General features: G+C 31.8%; 1 protein-coding gene across 3 annotated transcripts in view; it reads left to right on the forward strand.

Moving 5' to 3' along the window:
* The first annotated feature begins 19,702 nt into the window (after positions 1-19,702).
* LOC126733599 (DNA repair protein REV1) overlaps positions 19,703-21,435 on the forward strand; it is a 243,002-nt gene continuing 241,269 nt past the window's right edge. For 2 of the 3 annotated variants that reach the window (XM_050436962.1, XM_050436963.1), the window contains exon 1: positions 19,703-19,886. In XM_050436962.1, the coding sequence (XP_050292919.1) occupies positions 19,815-19,886 (72 nt within the window). In that variant the 5' untranslated portion in view covers positions 19,703-19,814. The remainder of the gene's footprint in view (positions 19,887-21,435) is intronic. The other variant, XM_050436965.1, reaches the window with a different exon arrangement.

The following is a 21,435-nucleotide window of genomic DNA, read 5'->3' on the forward strand; positions in this document are numbered from 1 at the left end:
TAAAAATTGTATGTCTGTAAAGTTCTTAAATCTTTCTGTTAATTGTACAACTATTGTATCAAGAATTTCAAAATAAAGACCTTTCATATTTTCGTCAGACTTTTTTTTAAGATTATATGAAAAACTGATGGTTTGTTTGGCATTATTAACTAAATTAGCTGATTTTGTTTTTAAATTATAAAAAATATCATCTGTCCTTAATTCGCCTAGTTGCGTAATACATGTATCAACATATTTTTTGCATAGGACAACATCAAATGTTTTTTTTGGTAAAATGTCATAAAGAAAATCTGTTTTTAAGAAAATTTCGCTAAACACATTTAAAAGAAATACAAATTCAAATTCTAAAAAAGATTTTAGAAATCCTTTAGCACTATTAATAGAGACCGCACCTGAAGATCGATCATTCATAATATTTTCAAACACGGAGATAAAGTTGAGGTATTCATTTGTTAGTAGCAAAACAATCTTGGATCTGGATGCCCATCTGGTTTCGCAAAAGGACGGGATTCGTTTACCAGTCAGGTTGTATGCAACCACTGTTCGTTTGGCCGACTGATGAAAGAAATTAGGGATTCCAGATGAAGGAGCAAAAAATATTCGACATTCCTTAATAGATTTGCATCCGTTTTGAAGTACCAAATTTAGTTTATGGACTGAACAGTGAATAAAAGTTGCTTCAGGAGCATCATTTTTAATTTTCATTTGCAAACCGTCAATGTGACCAGCCATGACACTTGCTCCGTCATAGCACTGTGCCACGAGCTTTTCTCTGTAATTAAATCGAGATAAAATGCTGGCAACTAATGTGTATAAGACTTCTGAAGTTCGGTCATCACTTACATCGTAAAAACCCAAAAATCGTTCATAAATATTCAGAGATTTTTTTCTCTACATATCTTAGTGACACTGCACACTGAGATTTTTCAGTAATGTCGGTGGTATCATCTACAATTATGGCAAAAAACTCCGTGTTTTTAAGTGGCTGATTAATCTTTTCTTTAATTACTCCACTTATGCAAAAAATTTTGAATGGTTTTGGAACAAAATGATTTTTCAAGCTTTTCAATATGATTTCGTAGTTCTTCATTATATTTTATTTTGGAATTAAAAACTTCAATAGAGTTTCCGAACCCTCATCCTCTCGATGACCACGAAATGACAGTTCTTGTTTTGCTAGGAGTATAGTGGTATCAATTAAGTTACTAAGTAACATTCTGTTTTTTCTAACTTTCTCATTGTATATGATTTTACAATGTGAGACATATTTTCTTCTAGTCTTTTTAAATTCATAAATGATTTACTGAAATTAATTTTAAAGGTTTTAAATATTAATTGAATTTAATTTTTAAACGAATGCTACTATATAATATCGTATTTTTTTTATATTTATGCAAGGTGAGGCGTCGCCTCTCTTGCCTCACCGGCAAATCCGCCACTGCTTCAATGATTGGGAACCTGGAGTATTCATCTACCATCAGAAATACATATTTATTGTTGTGAAAAGGACCTGCGTAGTCGACATCGACGCATTAAAAGGAATAGACTATTCGATGTAGTACACTGGGTAAGACTATTCGATGTCCTCTTAAAATCACATCGTTGCTAAAAGAAAGTTTATCTATTAGTTTAACAAATGGACTTAACTCAGGTAATTTCCAAAAACTTTTATTCTTCCTTGATAGACCTTCTCTAAGAACTTGTATAGTTGGGTCATTTTTGGATGCCTCTTGGACTTCTTTTAGGGTCGTAGCTTTGGGTAGGGTATAGTTGACGCAAAAATTTACATACTCTTCAACTTTGTCTTATTTGGTGTCATCAACTTTTAAAGGATGTCTTGAGAGGTAGTCTGAAAGGTTAGACTCTCCTTTTTAGTGCAAAATCTTAAGTACAAGGTTCTATTCTAAGCAGTTAGCCATTTTACTTGTGCGTTGGCTTCTGATTTAGAATTTCGAAGAATTCGAACCAATGGTAAGTTATCACAATGCAAAACAAATTCTGAACCATATAAATAATTATGAAAATGTTAAATTCACCAAGAAGCTAAAGCTAAAGTTTCTTTTTCAAATTTACTATACCTCCTTTGGACTAATATTAGTGTTGTGCTTACATAGGCCACAGTATGCATTTTGTTGTCTTGATCCTGTTGTGTAAGAATGGCTCCAATTCCATTTGGTCCGGCATCAACGTGTTGTCTTGTTTATGTCAAAGTAGGCTAGTTGTGTTGCTTCACATAGTTGAATTTTCATAACAGATTAAATGCTGCTTCATGTTCTGCTGTCCAATTGAAAACTGCATCTTTTAATGTTAGCTGTCTCAGGAGTTGTGTATTTTCTGCCAGGTTGGGTAAAAATTTACCAACATATCCAATCATTCCTAGAAAGGACTTCACTTCAGGTGGATTTTCTGGACGTTTTAGGTTAACAATACTATTGACCTTGCCGGGGTCAGGATGTATACCATGTTCTGAAAATACATAGCCGAAAAATTTAGTTTTTGACCCGTTGAAAATACATTTTGCCCTGTTGATTGTTTGTCTAATGGCCATTTTTATGAAGAGTTTCAAGTTTCGTTCATGTCTTTTCATGTTCTTGTTTTGATTTTCTAAATATCATCATTAATGTTTATAACAACCTGTATATTTTAAGAATTTGGCCAATGGCAAAATTAAGTCTCTTGTATCTAAATGAACCAATATGTCTTGAAAAAACTGTAAGATACCTTGATTCTTTATCTAGCATTAACTGATGATAGCCATCTTTTAAATCAATTTTACTAAACATAACAGAGTCATTGAGGTTTGCTATGAGTTCATCAACTGTTGGTGTTATATGCTTTTCACGTAAGATAGCTTTGTTAGGATTTTTCATGTCAAAACAAATTTTTATAATGTTTGGGTTACCTCATTTGGGGACGATTACAATAGGTGAGACCCATGGTGTTGCCTCTTCATCTCTCAGCTTCTAATCTGTGTAGCTCAGCTTCGACTAATTTCCCCATATGAAATGGAGCACGCCTGTGTTTCAGAGCAACTGGTTGGACGCTGGCGTTAACATGTAATTTTATTGTAAAGTTCTTCAAAATTCCAACTCCTTTTGTTAGTTTTGGAAGATACTGGTCAATATAAGGCAAATCAATGTTAATACAATTATTAGTGTTTACATAATTGGTTAAATTGATATGATATTAAAGCTTTTTAGATGTCTCAAAGATTAATAAAGTCTGAGTCCTTACCTGGTACCTTTTATCACAATTATGTCTGTGATTCTTATAGTTTACTGTTGCATGCAATTTGCCAATGACATCTAAGTGTGTTGACTGATTATAAGGGAAAATTTTGTTTGAATCAGGTTTTAAGGGTTCCCAGTGAAAAAGAGCTTTCTGATGAGTCGTCATTAGCAAAATTAACATTGTTACCTGAGTGTTGCTGATGTTGCTGGTTCTTCACCTGATTGACTGATTCACGGTTGTTACACTTCATTTGTATGACCTGTGCATCTGTAATTTCAAATATTTTTGCCTGAGAGATGAGCTGTGTTAAAGAAGAGTTCTCAGTCATAGCATAACGTCTAAGTTTGGAAGATGTTGTTCCCTGGATTATCTGTGACTTAATTTCTCGGTCCCTATTCACAAAACTACAATCGGTACTTAATTTTAGCAGCATAGCATAGTACTCATCTATAGATTCACTATCCAATTGTTTGGCTTGGCGAAAATTATAAATTTCGAACTCAATGTTTACTTTTGGTAAAGAATAATTGTTTAATTTTACCTTGGCTTTCTCGTACTTTGATATAGGGTCAACTGAGACTGTAGAAAAGTTTGTTACTGTTTAAGGTTTAGGTAGAGAGCTAAAAATGTCAAAAACTTCCTCTTCAACACAATGTAATAGCATAGCCTCTTTTCTGCTGTCATTGGTTATACCAGAAGCCACTAAGAAATTGTCGAATCTTCTGATCCATTTCTGCTCATTTAAACCAACATTTCCTGTGTGTACGATAAAACTTTCAATGGTACTAAGTTGATTTTCCATGTTTAAAGTTTGCTAAAGTTTCTCTGAATTTACTCGCCGTAATTTCGTTTCTCGTCGCCAAAATGTACTATTTATGTTGGCTATTATTGTTGTTCGTATTTGTTCATTAATTAAATTAATACAACTGTTATACAAGTATAGTGTATAGTGGCTCTGTCCACATACCAACGGCACGCATTAGGTCCGAAAATAGAAATTTTTTCCCTTCCTCCGTCACTCTCCATCACTGCTATCCACTCACCGGATAGCAGGTAACCGAAACCTGCTATCCGTCCGACCAGTCTTCTTTAGAGATATTTTGTTAAAATTTTAAGAAAGGGATTAATCAAAGGGTTGGTTGGGACTTGTTTATTTTCAACAAAGCCTTCATATAATTAGGATTGAACTTCACTCAGGTAAGTTCGTTTAATCCATTAATTATATGCAGATTTGTTTCAATAAACAAGTATAGTGTATAGATGTTTAGAGAAAACAATTTTAACAAAACGCGAAAATAATTCAAAACATTTAATTTTAGAAATAATTAGAAACATTTTATTTTGATTATTCGATAATATTTAAATTTAACTAAACAAGCAAAAAAATATTTAGTTTTAAAATTTTCTAATCCTAAAAACAAGGTAGCCAACAAAATATAATATAATTTAAACGCTAAATACCGCTTTAGTAAAGTTATTAGGTGCCTCATTAGATATCAACGGTCTGTTATAATAATTTGCAAAAGTTTGAGATTTCTGGGTCCAACCCGCAGATTGTCTTATGGTATCTAGATTAATACCTGTTCGAGCTGCAGCAGATGTAGCTGCATGTCGGGTGCTATGTGCAGTGAATTTTAAAACATCTAATCCAGATTTTTTTAGTGTGGTTTTTACCCACCTACATATAGTTTGAGTGGAAGCTTTTCGATATGGTTTTGTAGTTGTTATCAACAGACTATTTAAGGATTTTCTTTGCTCTTTTGTTCTGTTAATATATTCTTTTAAGCAACTTGCGACACAGATGTTAGGATCTTCAAAAGCTAATGGTAAGACTAGCTTTGGTTGTAATCGATTTTTTCCTGAAGTTTTTATGCGTTGTGGAACCTTTATTTCGATCTTATCAGTAGATTCTGTAATATTAGAGCACTCAATCAAGGATATTGTTTGAGCTCTTTGTCCTGTTGCCAATAATAATAATAATAATAATAATAATAATAATAATAATAATAATAATAATAATAATAATAATAATAATAATAATAATAATAATAATAATAATAATAATAATAATAATAATAATAAATGTCTTTTATTCAAAATTTACAGATGTAGTTGACAATAATAACATTCGTTCAACTTATAATTAAGTACCCGAGAAGCAGGGCGCAGTCTAGCTAAGACAGCTACTCTACTGAACCCTACTCAACGGTCATAAACTTAAGCTACAATATAAAGATTAACTCTATTAAATTCATTAAATACCCAAATAAAGAACAATATATATATAATTTAAATAAATAATAAATAGCTAAATATAAAAGATTGACAAAAATAAAATAAATAATTAAAGGCCTAAATTACGGGTTGAAGGTTAAATGTAAAAGATATTTCTTAAACTTTGATTTAAATGACTTCTGATCTAAAGTTGATAATTCAGTTGGTAGGTTATTGTAGAGTTTAATGGCATTGTACGTAAAAGAACGTTGAAACATTGCAGTCGAATGACGAGGAAGTGTCATCCTCTCCGGAAATCGGATCACTCTTGTGTGAACGTTTAAACGAGGAACAAATATATTCCGTAAAGTGAAGGGAAGGGAGGGGTTTAATAAAACTTTAAATAAAAAATTACCTAAGTGTAACTCTCTGCGCCTGTCCATCCTCAACCAGTTAAGCTCTTTAAATGTGTGTGAAATGTGATCGTATTTTCGTAATCCAAATATTAGCCGTCAGCAAGCATTTTGAAATTTCTGAATACGATTTTTATCTGCAATGTCTAAGGACCATAAATAAAATCACAGTAGCTGAAGTTGGACAGGACCAGAGACTCACAAAGCATTTTTCTCAAATGAAAACTAAGAACCTGACGACTATTATATAAAATTTTCAATGATAAAAATGACTTCTGAATTAACAATTTAACATATTCACGAAACCTCAACTCAGTATCCAGGACAATGCCTACATTTTTTGCACGATCCATCTTGGGAAGAGGAACATTATTTAATAAGATATTTAAATTATTTTTAAGAAAATCTTTATTAGGTCCAAAAATCATAACATTTGATTTAAGAGGGTTAAGTTTTAGATTATGGCAAAAAGAAAGCTGGTTAAGTAAATTCAGGTCATGGTTTATTAAAGAAGATGCATGCAAATAATCCTGATGATTGAAGTGAAGATAAACCTGGGTATCATCGGCAAAAGCTCTCAGTTTACAGTACTTTAATGATGTAAGTATATCTGAGGTGTAGATTATAAATAATAATGGTCCTAGGATTCACCCTTGAGGTACGCCTGATAAAATTCTAGCTTCTTCGGAAAATGAATTATTTGAAAATATTTTTTGAAATCTGTTATGAAGATATGATTTAATCAACATTACCGAACCATCGAGAAGTCCATAAAATTTCAGTTTCGCCAATAAAAGTTCGTGATTGATCTTGTCAAACGCTTTCGAAAAGTCTAACAGAATCAAAGCAGTAGACAACTTTTTATCTATTGACGTTATTATGTCGTCAGTAACTCCAATTAGGGCAACATCAGTACTCAAATCCTTTCTAAAGCCACACTGAGTCTCCGGGATAATTTTATTCACACCGCAGTACTCAATCAAGTGATTATACAGAACCCTTTCGAAAACCTTTGACAAAGCCGGTAATATACTAATTATTCTCAGATCACCATAGTTAGTTGGATTTTTTACTTTCGGAAGTGGCTTACCTATTGATAATTTCCACTGATCAGGAAAATAACTTTGTTCTATACAACAATAGATTATGTGTGTAATGTAAACATCTAAGAAGGGACTGCAATATTTAAGTAATTTGGCACTAATTCCATCTACCCCCGAAGCATTTGTTTTTATACCATTTAGTATTTTATTAATTTGAGAAACACTAGCTAAATTAAAATTAAACTGAATATTGTCGTTGAAAATATTTTGATTGTAAAAATTAATTTTAGAAGAACAGTCTGACGTATTCTGAAAAAATTCACTGAAAAATGAGTTTATATCTTCAGGATTAAGTAAATAATCCGGAATATTCAAATCATTATTTGAACAAACATTAAAAGATTTAAGACTCCTCCAGGTTTTTTTAATATTTTTTTCAGCGCATATATTAGATAAATATAATTTTTTTTCCTTCGTACCATAGACAACGTAAGATTTCGCAACCTTTTATAGTTTTCCCAGACGTGTACATTTCGGGACCTCCTGAATTCTCGAAGCGCTATTGCACTGTTTCTCGCACAATGCCTAAATGTGGGTTCCAGGGTTATGATTATTAGCCTTTATTAGGGCACGCAAAGAAAACGCAGCTTTATATTGTTAAACCCAGCTTTAGTATTGAAAGATAAATCAATGTCATAATTGACAACTAATTTAATCTATAACCTCAATTCAAAAAAATAAATACAAAGACAGTAATGGTTTAATACTTAAGTTATAATTATGAAATTTAAAATTATGAGAAAGAAAATAAAGTAAAATTTAGCACTTAATACTTATTCAATTGTACATCTGACAATACCTCGCATATACGTATATACTCAGTTCCCAATTTCAAATCAAATCAGTGATGGTGGTTATATAAACAATTTTACTAAATTGAATTTAAAATCTGTGATTATTTCTACATATTAATTCAAAAAAAAAAAAAAAATCTATAAATTGCGACGAACCGATAAATCAATACTTGAAGAAACCAAGCCAAAAAAGAAAAGGGGCTACCTGAAATTCTGAGTCTCTCCGACTGGTAGCAGGGCCCACCTGATCTGAATGGGGCTCCTTTGTTGGCAGCTATACGTTTGGGTCAAAAGAGGCAGCAGCAGATCGACCAGTTAGGATGCTTCCAGAATGTCTAGCAGGTAGTGGAAGGCAATTGGTATTAGGTGTAGCCGATTGGAAGGAATGCAGGTTCCGGAGGTGATGATCCAAGCGACTTGATGTGGTAACACGTGGAGTAGCAAGTGAGGTGGAAGCAGTAACAATAAAAATGCAGCAAAAGCAGAAGCAGAGGATAAGCAGAAGGTACAGGAAGGCCAAAGATGGAATGTGGCCTTTTCTGGGGTTTATTTAACACAACAAAAACAAGGAGCCCTATAAACTCTTAGGCCTACTTAGAAAATCAGCAATTAAGCTATCCTAGCACATACTAGTAACTACAAAAAAAATTAGGCTAAGATAGGGTCTACCTTTTCACATCCGCATTAAGCGAAACTATCTGTCATACTCTAGAACCAGATAAAGAATGAATCTATTAAAAATAGGATTGTCAGTTCCTTCCAAATTTTAAGGAATGCATTTATCTGTCAAGTACCTAGGTGTTGACATGCTGGGTTTAACTACTGGGTACTATCTGGTACCAACATTGGTTTAAGTAATTTGCAACTATGGAGCAATCTATAATTTGAGGCCATGGTTTAGCAACAATAATTTACAAAAAAAAAAACTGACAGACCAGATTGACATTAACATTCTTATCACTATTGATCCTTATGATTTGAACAAAATAAACAATTAGTTAATAAGTGCTCAGTATTCATTAAAATCTAAAATAGGCGAAATTGACCTGCAAGGTAAAATCAATGCAAAATCAATGGCAGTTCCTAATTCTATTCAATCAAGAAAACAATGAAACAATATCCCATATTATTATTTACTTTCCTCATCCAATAATGGTTTTCCTTGCTTTTCAGATCGGGTATGTTAGGACCCATTAGGGACCATCTTAACGGTGTATCATATCTGTGTAGTATGTATATTTATGTATGATTTTTAAATAAATTATTTTATGAAACTATGGTTGAGATTTACTCTATCTTGGTAAAAAAAAAAAAATTAATAAATCAATTAATATATCTGTTGGAGATTAAACCTGTAACAGCGCTGCGTCTCTTTGTCGCATAAAAACCTTAATATTTGGTGAGAGCCAGGGCGCCCATGGTTTAGTAATCCTTGCTGTTTTAAAGGGGGCATGCCTATCGAAGATATAAAGAAGGTATTCATTAAATAAGGAAATTTTGTTGTCAATATTTTGCTCGTAAATTATATTATGCCAGTTAATTGCTTGAAGTTCATTATAAAATTCACGAGCATTAAAATTATTAAAATTTCTGTAAGTTATAAGTTTTGGCTTAATAGACACCTTTTCTATTTTTAAATAACAATAAACCAAGGCGTAATCAGATACCCCCTCCAACGACACAACCCCCGAATCACTGACCAAAGACTCATCCGTTACAAATATTGGATCTAGAAGTGATACACTATTCCGACTAATTCTAGTAGGTTGATTTATAATTTGAATTAGATTAAAATTGTCAAACAAGGATATCAAAGGGTTTGTTTCATTCAGTAGATTAATATTAAAATCTCCCAGACATATTACCTGCTCAAAAAAAGGATAAATAGATAAAACTATTCTCAAAGTCATTAACTAATAAATTAAAATTAGAATTGGGAGGTCGATAGAAGACGCAAAAACAGTAATATTTATTTCTGATTTTTAATTTAAGAATCAAATATTCTAAAAAATGTGTAACAGTAAACTGCAATAAAACAATTTCTGGCGAATAAGTGCTCCTAAAATAGACTGCAACACCTCCACCTCTACCTACCCTATCCTTATGAACAAATTGGTAACCAGGAATAGAAAAAACCTCAACATCATCACCATCAGACAGCCATGTCTCTGTAAGAAATACCATATCAAAGTCATATTTAAGTATTAAATTTTTAAACTCTAGAAAACCCGTAAATAAAAACCTTACATTAAAATTCGCAACTTTAAACAATAAATCGCTCATGAAAAAAAAATAACTAAACACTACTCATATCTCAAAAACCTATGTATATAGATGATATTCGTGATAAGATATAAGTGTTCCTGCCGCTTAAGATTTTACCCCAGTTTACCCAAGATACCCCATTATAATATAATGTACGTTACTTAAAACGTGGTAGTAGAAAAAAAACATTGATTGAGTAAAAAATAATGGAAAAAAAACTCAATGTTTGATAAATCATAAATATATTTAAATATAATGAAAATATATGAATTTTACCTAACTCTAGAAGAAAAAACAGATATAATACAATATCGTATAATTAATTAAAATGCCTACTACCTATTATAACGCAATAATCGTTTGCATGTACCATACAAAACATACATGCATGCACCATACAAAAATATTTATTATATTCCCAAGTAAATAAAATATGAATATTCACGGGCTGCAAAAATGAGAAATGTGTATCGCAATGTTTAGGAAAAAAACCGCACATTCCTGCAATCGCAATACCCAAGTACATATTATAAGTTACCGCTTTAACATAGATTCAGTGGTTTCCAAACAAACCATACAAGTTCCAAGTAAGATATTTTATTATTAAGTTAAACAGTATACGTGTACGTAATTATTGACGATGGTTATCATCAATAACCTGAACCTTTGTCTGCCTTACAGAGTCCCAATAAAAAATTTTTCCATCCCATGTTCAAGTATTCTTACCATATTTTCGTTTTGCAGCCACAAGCATCGAGTACTTCCTTCTTGTCAGATCTTCAAAAATTGCAACTCCTGAGCCTTTAAGAAGTTTCTTTGCGGCCATAACATTTTTCTTCTTTATGTTAGATACAAACCGAACTAGAATTGTAGGTCGATCGGTTTTTGTATTGTTCATAGGAAAGGCAAAGTACAAGTCTTGTAATGAACACGGTATCTTTAGCCTATTTTCTATAAATGAAGAAACGACAACCGGAATGTTGTTCTTCTCCTGAATCTCCATACCACAAATTCTGATACAATTGTTCTTTATCGATGTTTGTTCAATGTTTTCAAGCAGATCTTCCAGGGCCGCCATTGACTCCGTATTTTTTTTTATGGCGGCTTCACAATTCTCGACACGCTCACAAAATGAAAATAATATTTTTTCCAAACTGCTAAGCTTAGAAACAATTCTTTCCTCCATTTGGCTAATGAGTTTGGTACACACTTTTGTAATTAATTTTTCCAAATCATCGGAATCCGATATTGAACGTGTTATAGGCATTTTGATGGTCACTGGTTTAGTGTGTGCGCGGCTATGGCGCTCCAATTATCGTTTAAAAAGAAAGCCAATTAACATACTATAGCACACTTTACAGAAAGAATTTTTTCTCTGGATGAATTTACAGAGTCAAGATGACCGAACCTACAAAATTTCACTAACTTTAATGCAGTAAATACCACAATTATTGAATAAATTAACGGAGCACTTGGGTACGTGACTGTCTAGTTAGTCGCTATAGACCAAAAAAAAAAGAAAAAAAAAATAATAAGGTGGCTAATTTAGAGAACAAGTCTTCAATAGAACATGTATTATTTTGGATATTTTTAAGAAAGTTTAGAACTATTATAGGGTCCCATGTTTCATCGTACTTTGGTAAATTTGGACGTAAGCTATAAACCCCCTTAAAAAATCTTTTGATACGGAAATCTTGACTTAAGTCTGGATTGGATATTTGCGTTATGGCACACTTATAAGAATTTAAAAAACCCCAGCCTAGAACATTTTCTACGTTCGTAGAATAAATATCTAACTTATTTGCTACACAATACTCCCACCATAATTTTAAACCTGAAGAATATTGCTTTAATGTATTATTGGTAATTGATGCTATACATATATCTAAGTATTCTTTTGGCACGTTTTCTCTTCCCAATGCTTGTAAGATAAGCGTCCTGCCACCAGGGAAAGTGTTCTCCATAGAGGATGAGGAGTGCTGTTGAATGAGAGGAGACTTATATCAGGTTTAAAAATTATTGGAGGTTCTTCTAATAACGAATTAAATAAAGGATACCAAGGATGAGAGGTCCAGAATGGCACCACTAATATGCCTCTAGCTCGATCCTGTATGATTTTTTGTAGAACTCTTAAAATAATAGAAAATGGCGGAAAACTGTAAAAATAAAACTGATTCCAGTTTATTGTGAATGCGTCTGTGGCAAGACTATCGGGATCTCTCATCCAAGATACATATTTTTCTGTTTTTCTATTAATCGCAAAAAGATCTATTTCAACAATTCCACATTTTCTTATTATTTTTCTAAATGCTGTTTCAGACAGTTCCCATTCAGTGTCGATTTCTAAATTTCTCGATTCTTTATCTGCAATCTTATTCTGTTTCGAATTAATATAGGAAGCAAATGTAAAAATATTTCGTTTTTCACAAAAACACCAAATTGCGCTAGCTAGCTCATTAAGTTTATCATGTTGAATGCTTCCCATTCTATTAATGTATGCTATTGCGGTGGTGTTATCTATTCTACACAATACATTGCAGTTAGAAAGTTGGCTAGCAAATCATTTTAGTCCAAATAGAGCCGCCAGTAATTCTAAATAATTAATGTGTAGATGTTTTTCACTTTGTGATCAAAACCCATGGGTTTTTTCATTTTTGCAATATGCCCCCCAACCTGTGAGTGATGCATCTGAAAATATTTCTATTCCATAAGTGTCACTTCTAATAAAATTATTTGCGTTTGGAATTTTCTCAGCCCACCAATTAAAATCATCTTTGAGGTTTTCAGGTAACTGCATGATATAATTGTAGTTCCCCTTTGACTTTCTAAGTGCAATATATTTAGCTCTTTCAAAATTTCTTTGTATACATATAGCTGTATTTAATTGCTGGACAGATAGAAATTAAATGACCAATAAACATAGCGAATGTTTTAATTTTACAAGATTTTAATATAGAGAATTTTTTAACAAGCTTTACTATTTTTTCTTTCTTATTGATGGGAATGGAAACTGTCATAGAAGCTGAGTTGTATATAAATCCTAAATACTGTATTTCTTGGCTTAGTATTAGGCTGCTTTTAGAAAAATTTATTACAAAACCCAAGGATTCTAAAATTTTTATTGTAGCTGAACAGTTTTTCTCACACTCTGTATAGGTTTTTCCCAATAAAAGAAAATCATCCGAATATAGTACAGAAATATATCCCTTTTCTCTAAGGTGAGATAGTACAGGTTTCATTAGTTTATTGTTCACCTCAGAAATGGCCCCACTGACCAATAATTTATTTATACATTTTTGTATATTATTACTGTCTACCTTTGACCACACTTGTTCCTTTAGAATCTACGCTTGATGTGGTTTACATAAAGGTGGTAGTTTTATACCTTTAATATAAGATAATACTACTTTATCAGTAGTGTACTTAAGCCACGAGTTATAAAAATATTGTAAATGTCCAGCAAGATTACTGACCTGACTTTGTTGTCTATGTTACGGGTCGTCAATATTGCATTTTCTTCTGATGTGGTTTTCCTGTATACCTGCGTTGTGAGTTGAAACGGTTCTGGGCCTGTGGTTGAATGTTGGTACGTCTGTCCTGGCGATTGCCCTAAACAGGTCTGGGCAGACTTTTGAAGTTAACATTTTTCTGGACCATTGGTTTTCTGTTGGCGAAAACCTGAGGCTTTGATGGAGCCTTTAGAGTTTGACTAAATTTTTTCAAATTTTTTGCGGCATTTATCCTTTCATCAATATTGTCTCCAAATAATTGGGTTGAAGCAGGAGCGGTTATAAATGCCTCTTTCAATTGTTGATCCAGATTGATTATTGTTAATTCTCTTCGAGATTTTGTGTCTGTGTAATGCAGATTTTTCAAAAGTTTACCTGCATCCCCTAGCAGTTCTAGCAAATATTGGTCTTCATGTTCCTCCTCTTTCTTAATTATATGGTTTACAGCTAAACCAATAGCACATAAAGAGGCATCTAGCTGGCTCTGGTGTAGTGCTAATTTTTCATCTTTTAGAACAGGACCATTTACTGCATCTTTTACTTCTTTGTTCAATTCAGGTGGTGACAAAGTTTTAAAATTTTCTAGAGGATATTTATAGATAAGATTGTTCCGTTTTTCCTCAATGAGGCCATTTGAAGTTATGGTTTTCCAACGAGAAACAAGCTCTGCGTGTAAAGGAGGTCCATATATTTTTTCTGACGTATCTTTATCACCAAACAGGTCTAATATTTTTTCACTAACTTTTGAATATGAGGGGGCATTATCTTGTTCAGGGTTTGTACTCTGAATTGAATTTTGTTGTAATTCATCGTTTTCATCTCCTTCGAGTTCATCTAAGATGAAAAAAATAAATAAATTAATATTTTTTAAGATATGTTTAGGTTAATGGAAATTATATTCCATTTATGTATCCCAAAAAATATTTAAAATATAATTTCCTCACACGGATGTTATTCATACTTATTACTTTAAAACCGACCCTGACGTATTTTCTCATACGAAAAGATATTTCCCTCACACGGAAAATGAATTTCCCTCACACCGGAAATTTTAATCTTTTAATGTTCTAAATCACACAAAAATGTATGTATTTTCCTTACACAGAAAATGTATTTTCCTCACACAGTTTACTCAAATTATTATTGCATTAAGATAAAAGAAAAGAAAATAAAAGGAAAATTTAAAACCTACCTTCCATAGATATTTCTGAATGTTCCAATAGCTCCTGATCATTTGAAAAATCACCCAACGAATCTCGCTTTAACTACTCTCGTGTAGTGTGGAACTATTTTGTTTCTCTAAATTGTTTAAGCGCTTCTGTATGTCTGTCAATATTTCCTTTAACCCTTGTTCACTATTTTTTTATCACTATCCTTATCATTATTCCGTCTTTTTTATGATAACGAGAGTGAGAACGACTTCTGCTTCGATCCCTTTTATGGCTTTTTGTTTTCATATTTGTCACTGACAAATATGAAAAGGAGGAAAGATGTCTGAAATTCTTTCGAAGCGCGGAGACACATTGCTACCCACAGATTACTAATCAGTGTTACCAAATGGCCCAATAAAAACTATTGTCTGGGTGAACCGAAATTATCGTAAATGATCGTACGATAGATGGCGTGAGTATACAGGATGGAGTCAGTAGGAATTTTTAGTGCGATTTTTTTATGAAGCGCCCATTTATTTAAAACTTGTAAAAAAAACGCAAAATATACACAAATAACAATATATTGAAAATAAATAGAATCCTTCAAAAACAAAACAGGTATAGATACAAGCGAAAAAGAAAACAAAAATGTAGGTACGTAGTACATGTTTCAACCTACTTAAGCCTTATTTGTTTCAAAATTTATTGAAACATTAAATTATAACACCTATATAACTATGCTTCGTCAAAAATAATATCGTCATCAGGATCCAAGTCTATATTAGTTGGTTTTTGTTACAACCATAAAGATTGTATGTCATCGAGCCTATCATGTCATTACTTGATTCAAAACCAATGCAACCTTTATCAAAATTTTTAACATGTTGTGATGAGTGCATAATACCATAAATTGTCGTTGTAACTAAACGATTTCGACTTTTAGTTTTAACTAAATTAATTTTGGAAAATTGTCTTTCACAGTTTGCACTAGAATGCGGCAGTGACTAAACTGATAACGCAAATTCACTTATTTCTTGAAATAAGTGAGTTCCTTGAATACCTTTTATTTCTCCAAATTCGAAATAAAAGGTATCTAAATCTTCTGTTGCGGGTAGATGTTCACTAGGCGTAATTTGTAACAACCTCCATTGGTCATCGATTTTTTGAGCCTTTTGTAGATGATCTTGGTCACAAATACGTGGCACCTCTTTTATTAAGGGAACTATGCTAGAGTGTAATTTTATTTGATTTTTATTAAGCATACCTAATTTGCTTAGGATAGTATCATTAAAGTCGTATCTTTTTTTTAATTTCTAAGCATGATGTTATTAAAAATCTTCGGCACCTTTCATAAAAGTCAATTTTCGTTGGCTCATCCACGCTGTTGACATTTTGCGCAATACCTACCCCAAGATACATATTTTGGTAAATTACAAATTTACTCTCATCACTAGGATTAATATTTTTTATGTCATTTTGCCTTATGTACTGGGGATTCATATATGTGAGAAGAAGATCTTAGGTATAGGTGCTAACCATTTTATCATGTAGTGATGGTATTACACTTTATCACTTTGAAAATACTTATTCAAATCTATAAATTTTCGCAAAGTTTAGTCCAGAAATATATAAAATAATTTTATATGTTTATCATTTAAATCGTGATATACTTCTTCACTAGCTAGCAAACGATGTTTAACATAATTGGACGTGAAAAATAGTCGTAAAGGTTCCCATTGCTCAAGTATTCTCTTTACAACTGATAAAAGCGAAAGCCATCTTGTTTGCGATGGGCGAAGAATTTGGTGTGGATCAACTTGACAAAAATCTTGGAATTCCTTAAACATTGCTTGTCGCTTTGAGCTATGCTTAAAATAGTTATAAATGTTTCTCGCCATATCTTCGCACCTTCTAGGCAAGTTTTTGCAAGCCTCGCTGGCACATAAATGTAAAGAGTGACAGATACATTTTTGCATCATAATGCCGGGCAGTTCGTCTTTTAATCTGCTCGATAATTTTGTCTAACACTAAAGCTTTTTTAATTTCATGAAATAATCTCTCAGCTGTTGCACCTTCATTGGCCTGATCTGGATTATCTCCAGAAAATATTTGTATTAGTTTCCAATAAAGAGTATTAATTTTTTTATTTTTTTTATCAAAAAATCTCACGCAGACACATAGGGTTTTAATCGCAGCTATGTCAGTAGACTCGTCTATAATGAGACTAAATTTATTTAATTGTAAAATGGTATTTAACTCACTCTCAGAGCAACGACCAATAATATTTTTCATTACTTGAGTTGCTTTAGTTCGATGCAAATCCATCCCTTTTGCTATTTTGGAATCCGGGAAACATTCTTTGATTATATCCGTTAAATGATCATCACAGTTAAAAGCAATATTGTGCTCTGCTAAAAAACCAGTAAGTTTTATTTCTGCTCGTTTTATTTGCTTCTCTTCGGATGTACATACCTCTTTTTTCTTAAATAAATCTGCGATTGATGTTGTTGGCATTCCTTTGATTTTTAATAAATGTTTTGCCAATTTTGAATGATTTTTTATGACTGTAATTTCCGGCGTAAATACAACATTGCAGGCACGACATCTTGCTTTTCCATTATCTACAAAAACACAACAACTCGTGCAACATGTGCATATTATACCAAATATTAACTTACCGCTATCCGGAAACAACCACCCTTTAAATTCCTCGTTTGCTTCCCATTCTCTGCGGTATTTCTGGCTTCTATGTTTACCTTTTTTGCTCTCACCTCTTCGAATTTTTTTGTATTCAGGTGTCCTACATCTCTTTCTTTTTTCTCCGCGTTCAGAAGTTTCAGAGTCTGATAAAGACATTATTTTACCTTTTTTATTGAAATTTACAAGCTTGTGCTCTTCACAATTCGAGTTCACTAACACCACACCACTAAACTAACCGCAATAATAAAATAAAATCCAAACTAAACAAAAGATGGGGATTCCCCGAAAAACATAACAGTCGTGCCAACCTTTAAAATGCAAACATGAGGAAATAAAAATAGACACTATTATTTGTTTATTTTTAGTTTAAATTTTTACATATTAAAAAATATTTTTTTTCATAATTATGTGTTTTAAGGCATATTTTCGGTAAAGTCAAAATTATCGTACATTTTAATATTATCGTGCATGCGGTATTGTACATCGTACGAAGGGCAAAAGTATCGTACAAAAACGATAATTATCGTACACCTGGCAACGCTGTTACTAATACTTATGATCGGACGGATAACAGGTAACCGAGGATGGAGAGTGACGGAGGAAGGGAAAAAATGTCTATTTTGGGACCTAATGCGTGCCGTTGGTATGTGGACAGAGCCACTATACAGTATACACTATAGGGATGGGTGGTTATTAAAACATAACCGGTTATCAGTTAACCGGTTAATTTGAGACTTAGGTTAAACCTTGAACGGTTAACCGTACGTAAAAAACCGGTTATTGTAATAACCTATTAAATTTCAACATTCAGGACATTAATTTTGTATTTATGTAACCAAATTCGAGGGTATTGAGATTGGTAAGCACAAAACAATCTGATATTTAATTACACATAATAAAACACATAAATAACACCTCACATAAAATATCGTTGTTAATAAAAAAAAAAATTAAAAATGTTGGGCTTATTTTTATTAATACTTAAATTTTCCAAAAACTATCTTCTAGAGAAACTAAAAATACTAATTGATTGGAGTATTCGGGTGTGAGTTTATGGTCTGTGCAAATATTATTTAATAATGAAACCACCCTTTCAGATAAGACTGATGACTGATGCCCCTAAAACAGTCATAAATCTCAATGCAATCCTGCTGGTTTCAGGAAACGCCCCTTTGTTTTCTATCCAATAGCGGATTGGATCACTATTTCTTAATATTAATGGCTGAGTCAAGTATAGTTTAAACTCTGTTAGCAAACCTCCACTTGTATAATCCTTATCCATAGAAAACCTTACTATTTTAGCATCATGCACTTGCCAAATACTTTTTGTTATTCCTTGCTCTTTTGCACCTAAATTTTAATTTTTTTCATTTGATGATTTTACATACCTTGTAGTTTAATATTTTTGTCAACCTGTAATTTAATATGACTAATGGCATTTGCAGCATTAAGTGGAGAACTGAAATTAAATTTTTTGAATCTTGGGTTTCCGGTTATTGCTTCAATTAGTCGGTTATCAGGTTTAACCTAAGGACAAGAATAACCGGTTAATAATCGGTTATTCGATATGAAAAAACCGGTTATTCCAAAAACCGGTTATTTTTGTCCATCCCTAATACACTATACTTGTTTATTGAAACAAAGCTGCATATAATTTGTATGTGCATCTTTGGTTATTCCCAAATGTGCCAAGTTATTTCCCATTAATTTAAGCATATGACATGCATACAAAATACTAAAAATTTGTATTCTATTTTTGTCCCAACATCAAAATAAGGTTGAACTTTTGCTCAAGTTTTGTGTTTTGAAAAGAAATATAAAACTTGAAAAAATAAATATTTTATACGAGTGGGACGTTTTTTGCTAAAAGAATGTTTGCAGTTTATTAAGCTGTAGTATTAAAAATTAAAAAAAAAATGCAGGACAACTGTAAAATGAATGGGTATGTAATTTTAAAATTCACTTTATATATGATTTTCTAAGATACTCATGAGGTATAAGTCTTACATATTATTGATAATGCTAAGAGCTAATAAGGAACCTAAGATGCTAAGAACCAATAAAAGTTATATGTTCTTATTACTTTTATTTTATCCATTATTCTTGACAAAGTTTTAATAAATTTTGTACGATTTTACGAGTAAGTAAACATCACAAAAACAAAAAAATCCAGAATCGAAAGCATATGGGCTATTATCATAAAAGAAGAAGAAGACCATACAAATGGCGGCCATGGTCACAATTTGATGAACTCTGCCCATTCCTATAGCTTACGTCAAAAATTTGACATGGATGTCCAGTACACAAACATAACCTATTTCCGTTTTGTTGTTTTGTTATTGACAGTTTTTGTTTGTTTACGTTTAGTATTTTGCGTCTGAAAATTTATTTATTTTAAGGATTGAATATTGAGTTATTCAATTATAGATTAAGAATGTGTGGTCGTGGAGACAGAAACGGAAAAAGGCCTAAAAAATATTTTGGTGAAGATGGGTTCGAGCAATGGGTACAGGAAAATTCATAATTTATATTGTATTTTAATATAATTCATATAAAGATAGGGTACAGATATATATATAAAAAATAATACAAAACAGTTTCGACTACTAAGACATTTAAAAAATACTTACACCAACAGATAACCAGCAGATATCAAAAATAGTTAATAATTACATAGAATTTATTTTAAAAACATTCACATAATAAACTACTTAATACATATATTCATTGCTTTTCCATGTACTGAAGATGTACTGAAAGCTCAAAACTTCAAACCATAACTAAAAACAAATCAAATCAAAAAGGATCATTTTATGAAAATATACAAATGTCTATTCTTTTTTTATATACTTATTTTACAAGAAACTTTATTTTCACAAAATAAGAACAAGTTATAATATAATTAGATTTTGTTAATCTAAATTTGACAAAACTAACTAATTAATTTCATGAAAATAGCTAACAGCTAAAAAAAAATGACAATAAATTAATCTACATAGTACTGGCATAAAAATTAAATCATTTCTTAACAGTGGTATATCACAGCAACAGATAAACTAAAGTATTCTTAGTAAAATCCTTTTATTTATTTATTTATTTATTTATTTAATATATCAACGGGCTTTGGCCCAATATTACAAAAAAAACACAAGAATAATAATTAAATGATTAAACTAACCTAACCTAACATACAATTAAAGCTTAGAATATAAAGATACCTATACCTATAACTTGGAACAATCAGTTCAGAGAAAAAAAAAAAAAAAAAAAAGACAATACTTATAGTTAACACAAAGGAACAATTACCATCACAATTCACAACACCTTATAGTTCTAGTTTAAGACAGCATTATCAATTAATAAGATTTAATTTCTTAATGAACCCTGTGTGCCCCTCAAAGCAATCAATTACATCAGAATACTGATTAGCCAGCCTAACAGTCCTTGCCAGAAAAGGATTGTGACCATAATTTGTGCGGTGTGTTTGGCTGTAAAAAGAAGTAACTTGCCTTGTTGTCCTAGGTGGAACATAAAGACCTATTTTATTAAGAAGTGCAGGACAAAAGCTTTGAGAGTGAAGGATGTTGTAAAATACTTTCAAATCTTTATGTCTACGACGAGTTTCAAGACTTCTCAAATTCAATGAGGCTTCCATTTGCTGGTAGTCAAACTCATCCTGATAATTTATAGGTACTCCATTTTGCTTAAAGGCAATATATCTTAAGAATTTATGTTGTACACTTTCAATCTTATGAATATGATTAATCTTAATCTTCTTTAAAATAATCTTCTTTAGAGAAGGAGAAGAAATAAAAACATCCTATCTCTCATCTCCATTTAAAAAATTCAGAGCTCTGACCATAAAAGAATATCTCCCATTGTTTAAAACTAATGAAAAATGAATTACTGTATCTAAGGGATCTCTGATAAATTCAAAAAATTATCTCGGGCAACAAAAATAAACAAGATACAATACCATTTAAAATTTCATAAATTAGAGAAATGTCATGCATAATCTGTCTTTTATCTAGAGCAGCGTTACTTAAAGTGTGCTC

Source organism: Anthonomus grandis, chromosome 2 (assembly GCF_022605725.1).
Source record: "Anthonomus grandis grandis chromosome 2, icAntGran1.3, whole genome shotgun sequence".
Taxonomy (NCBI): Eukaryota; Metazoa; Arthropoda; class Insecta; order Coleoptera; family Curculionidae; genus Anthonomus; species Anthonomus grandis.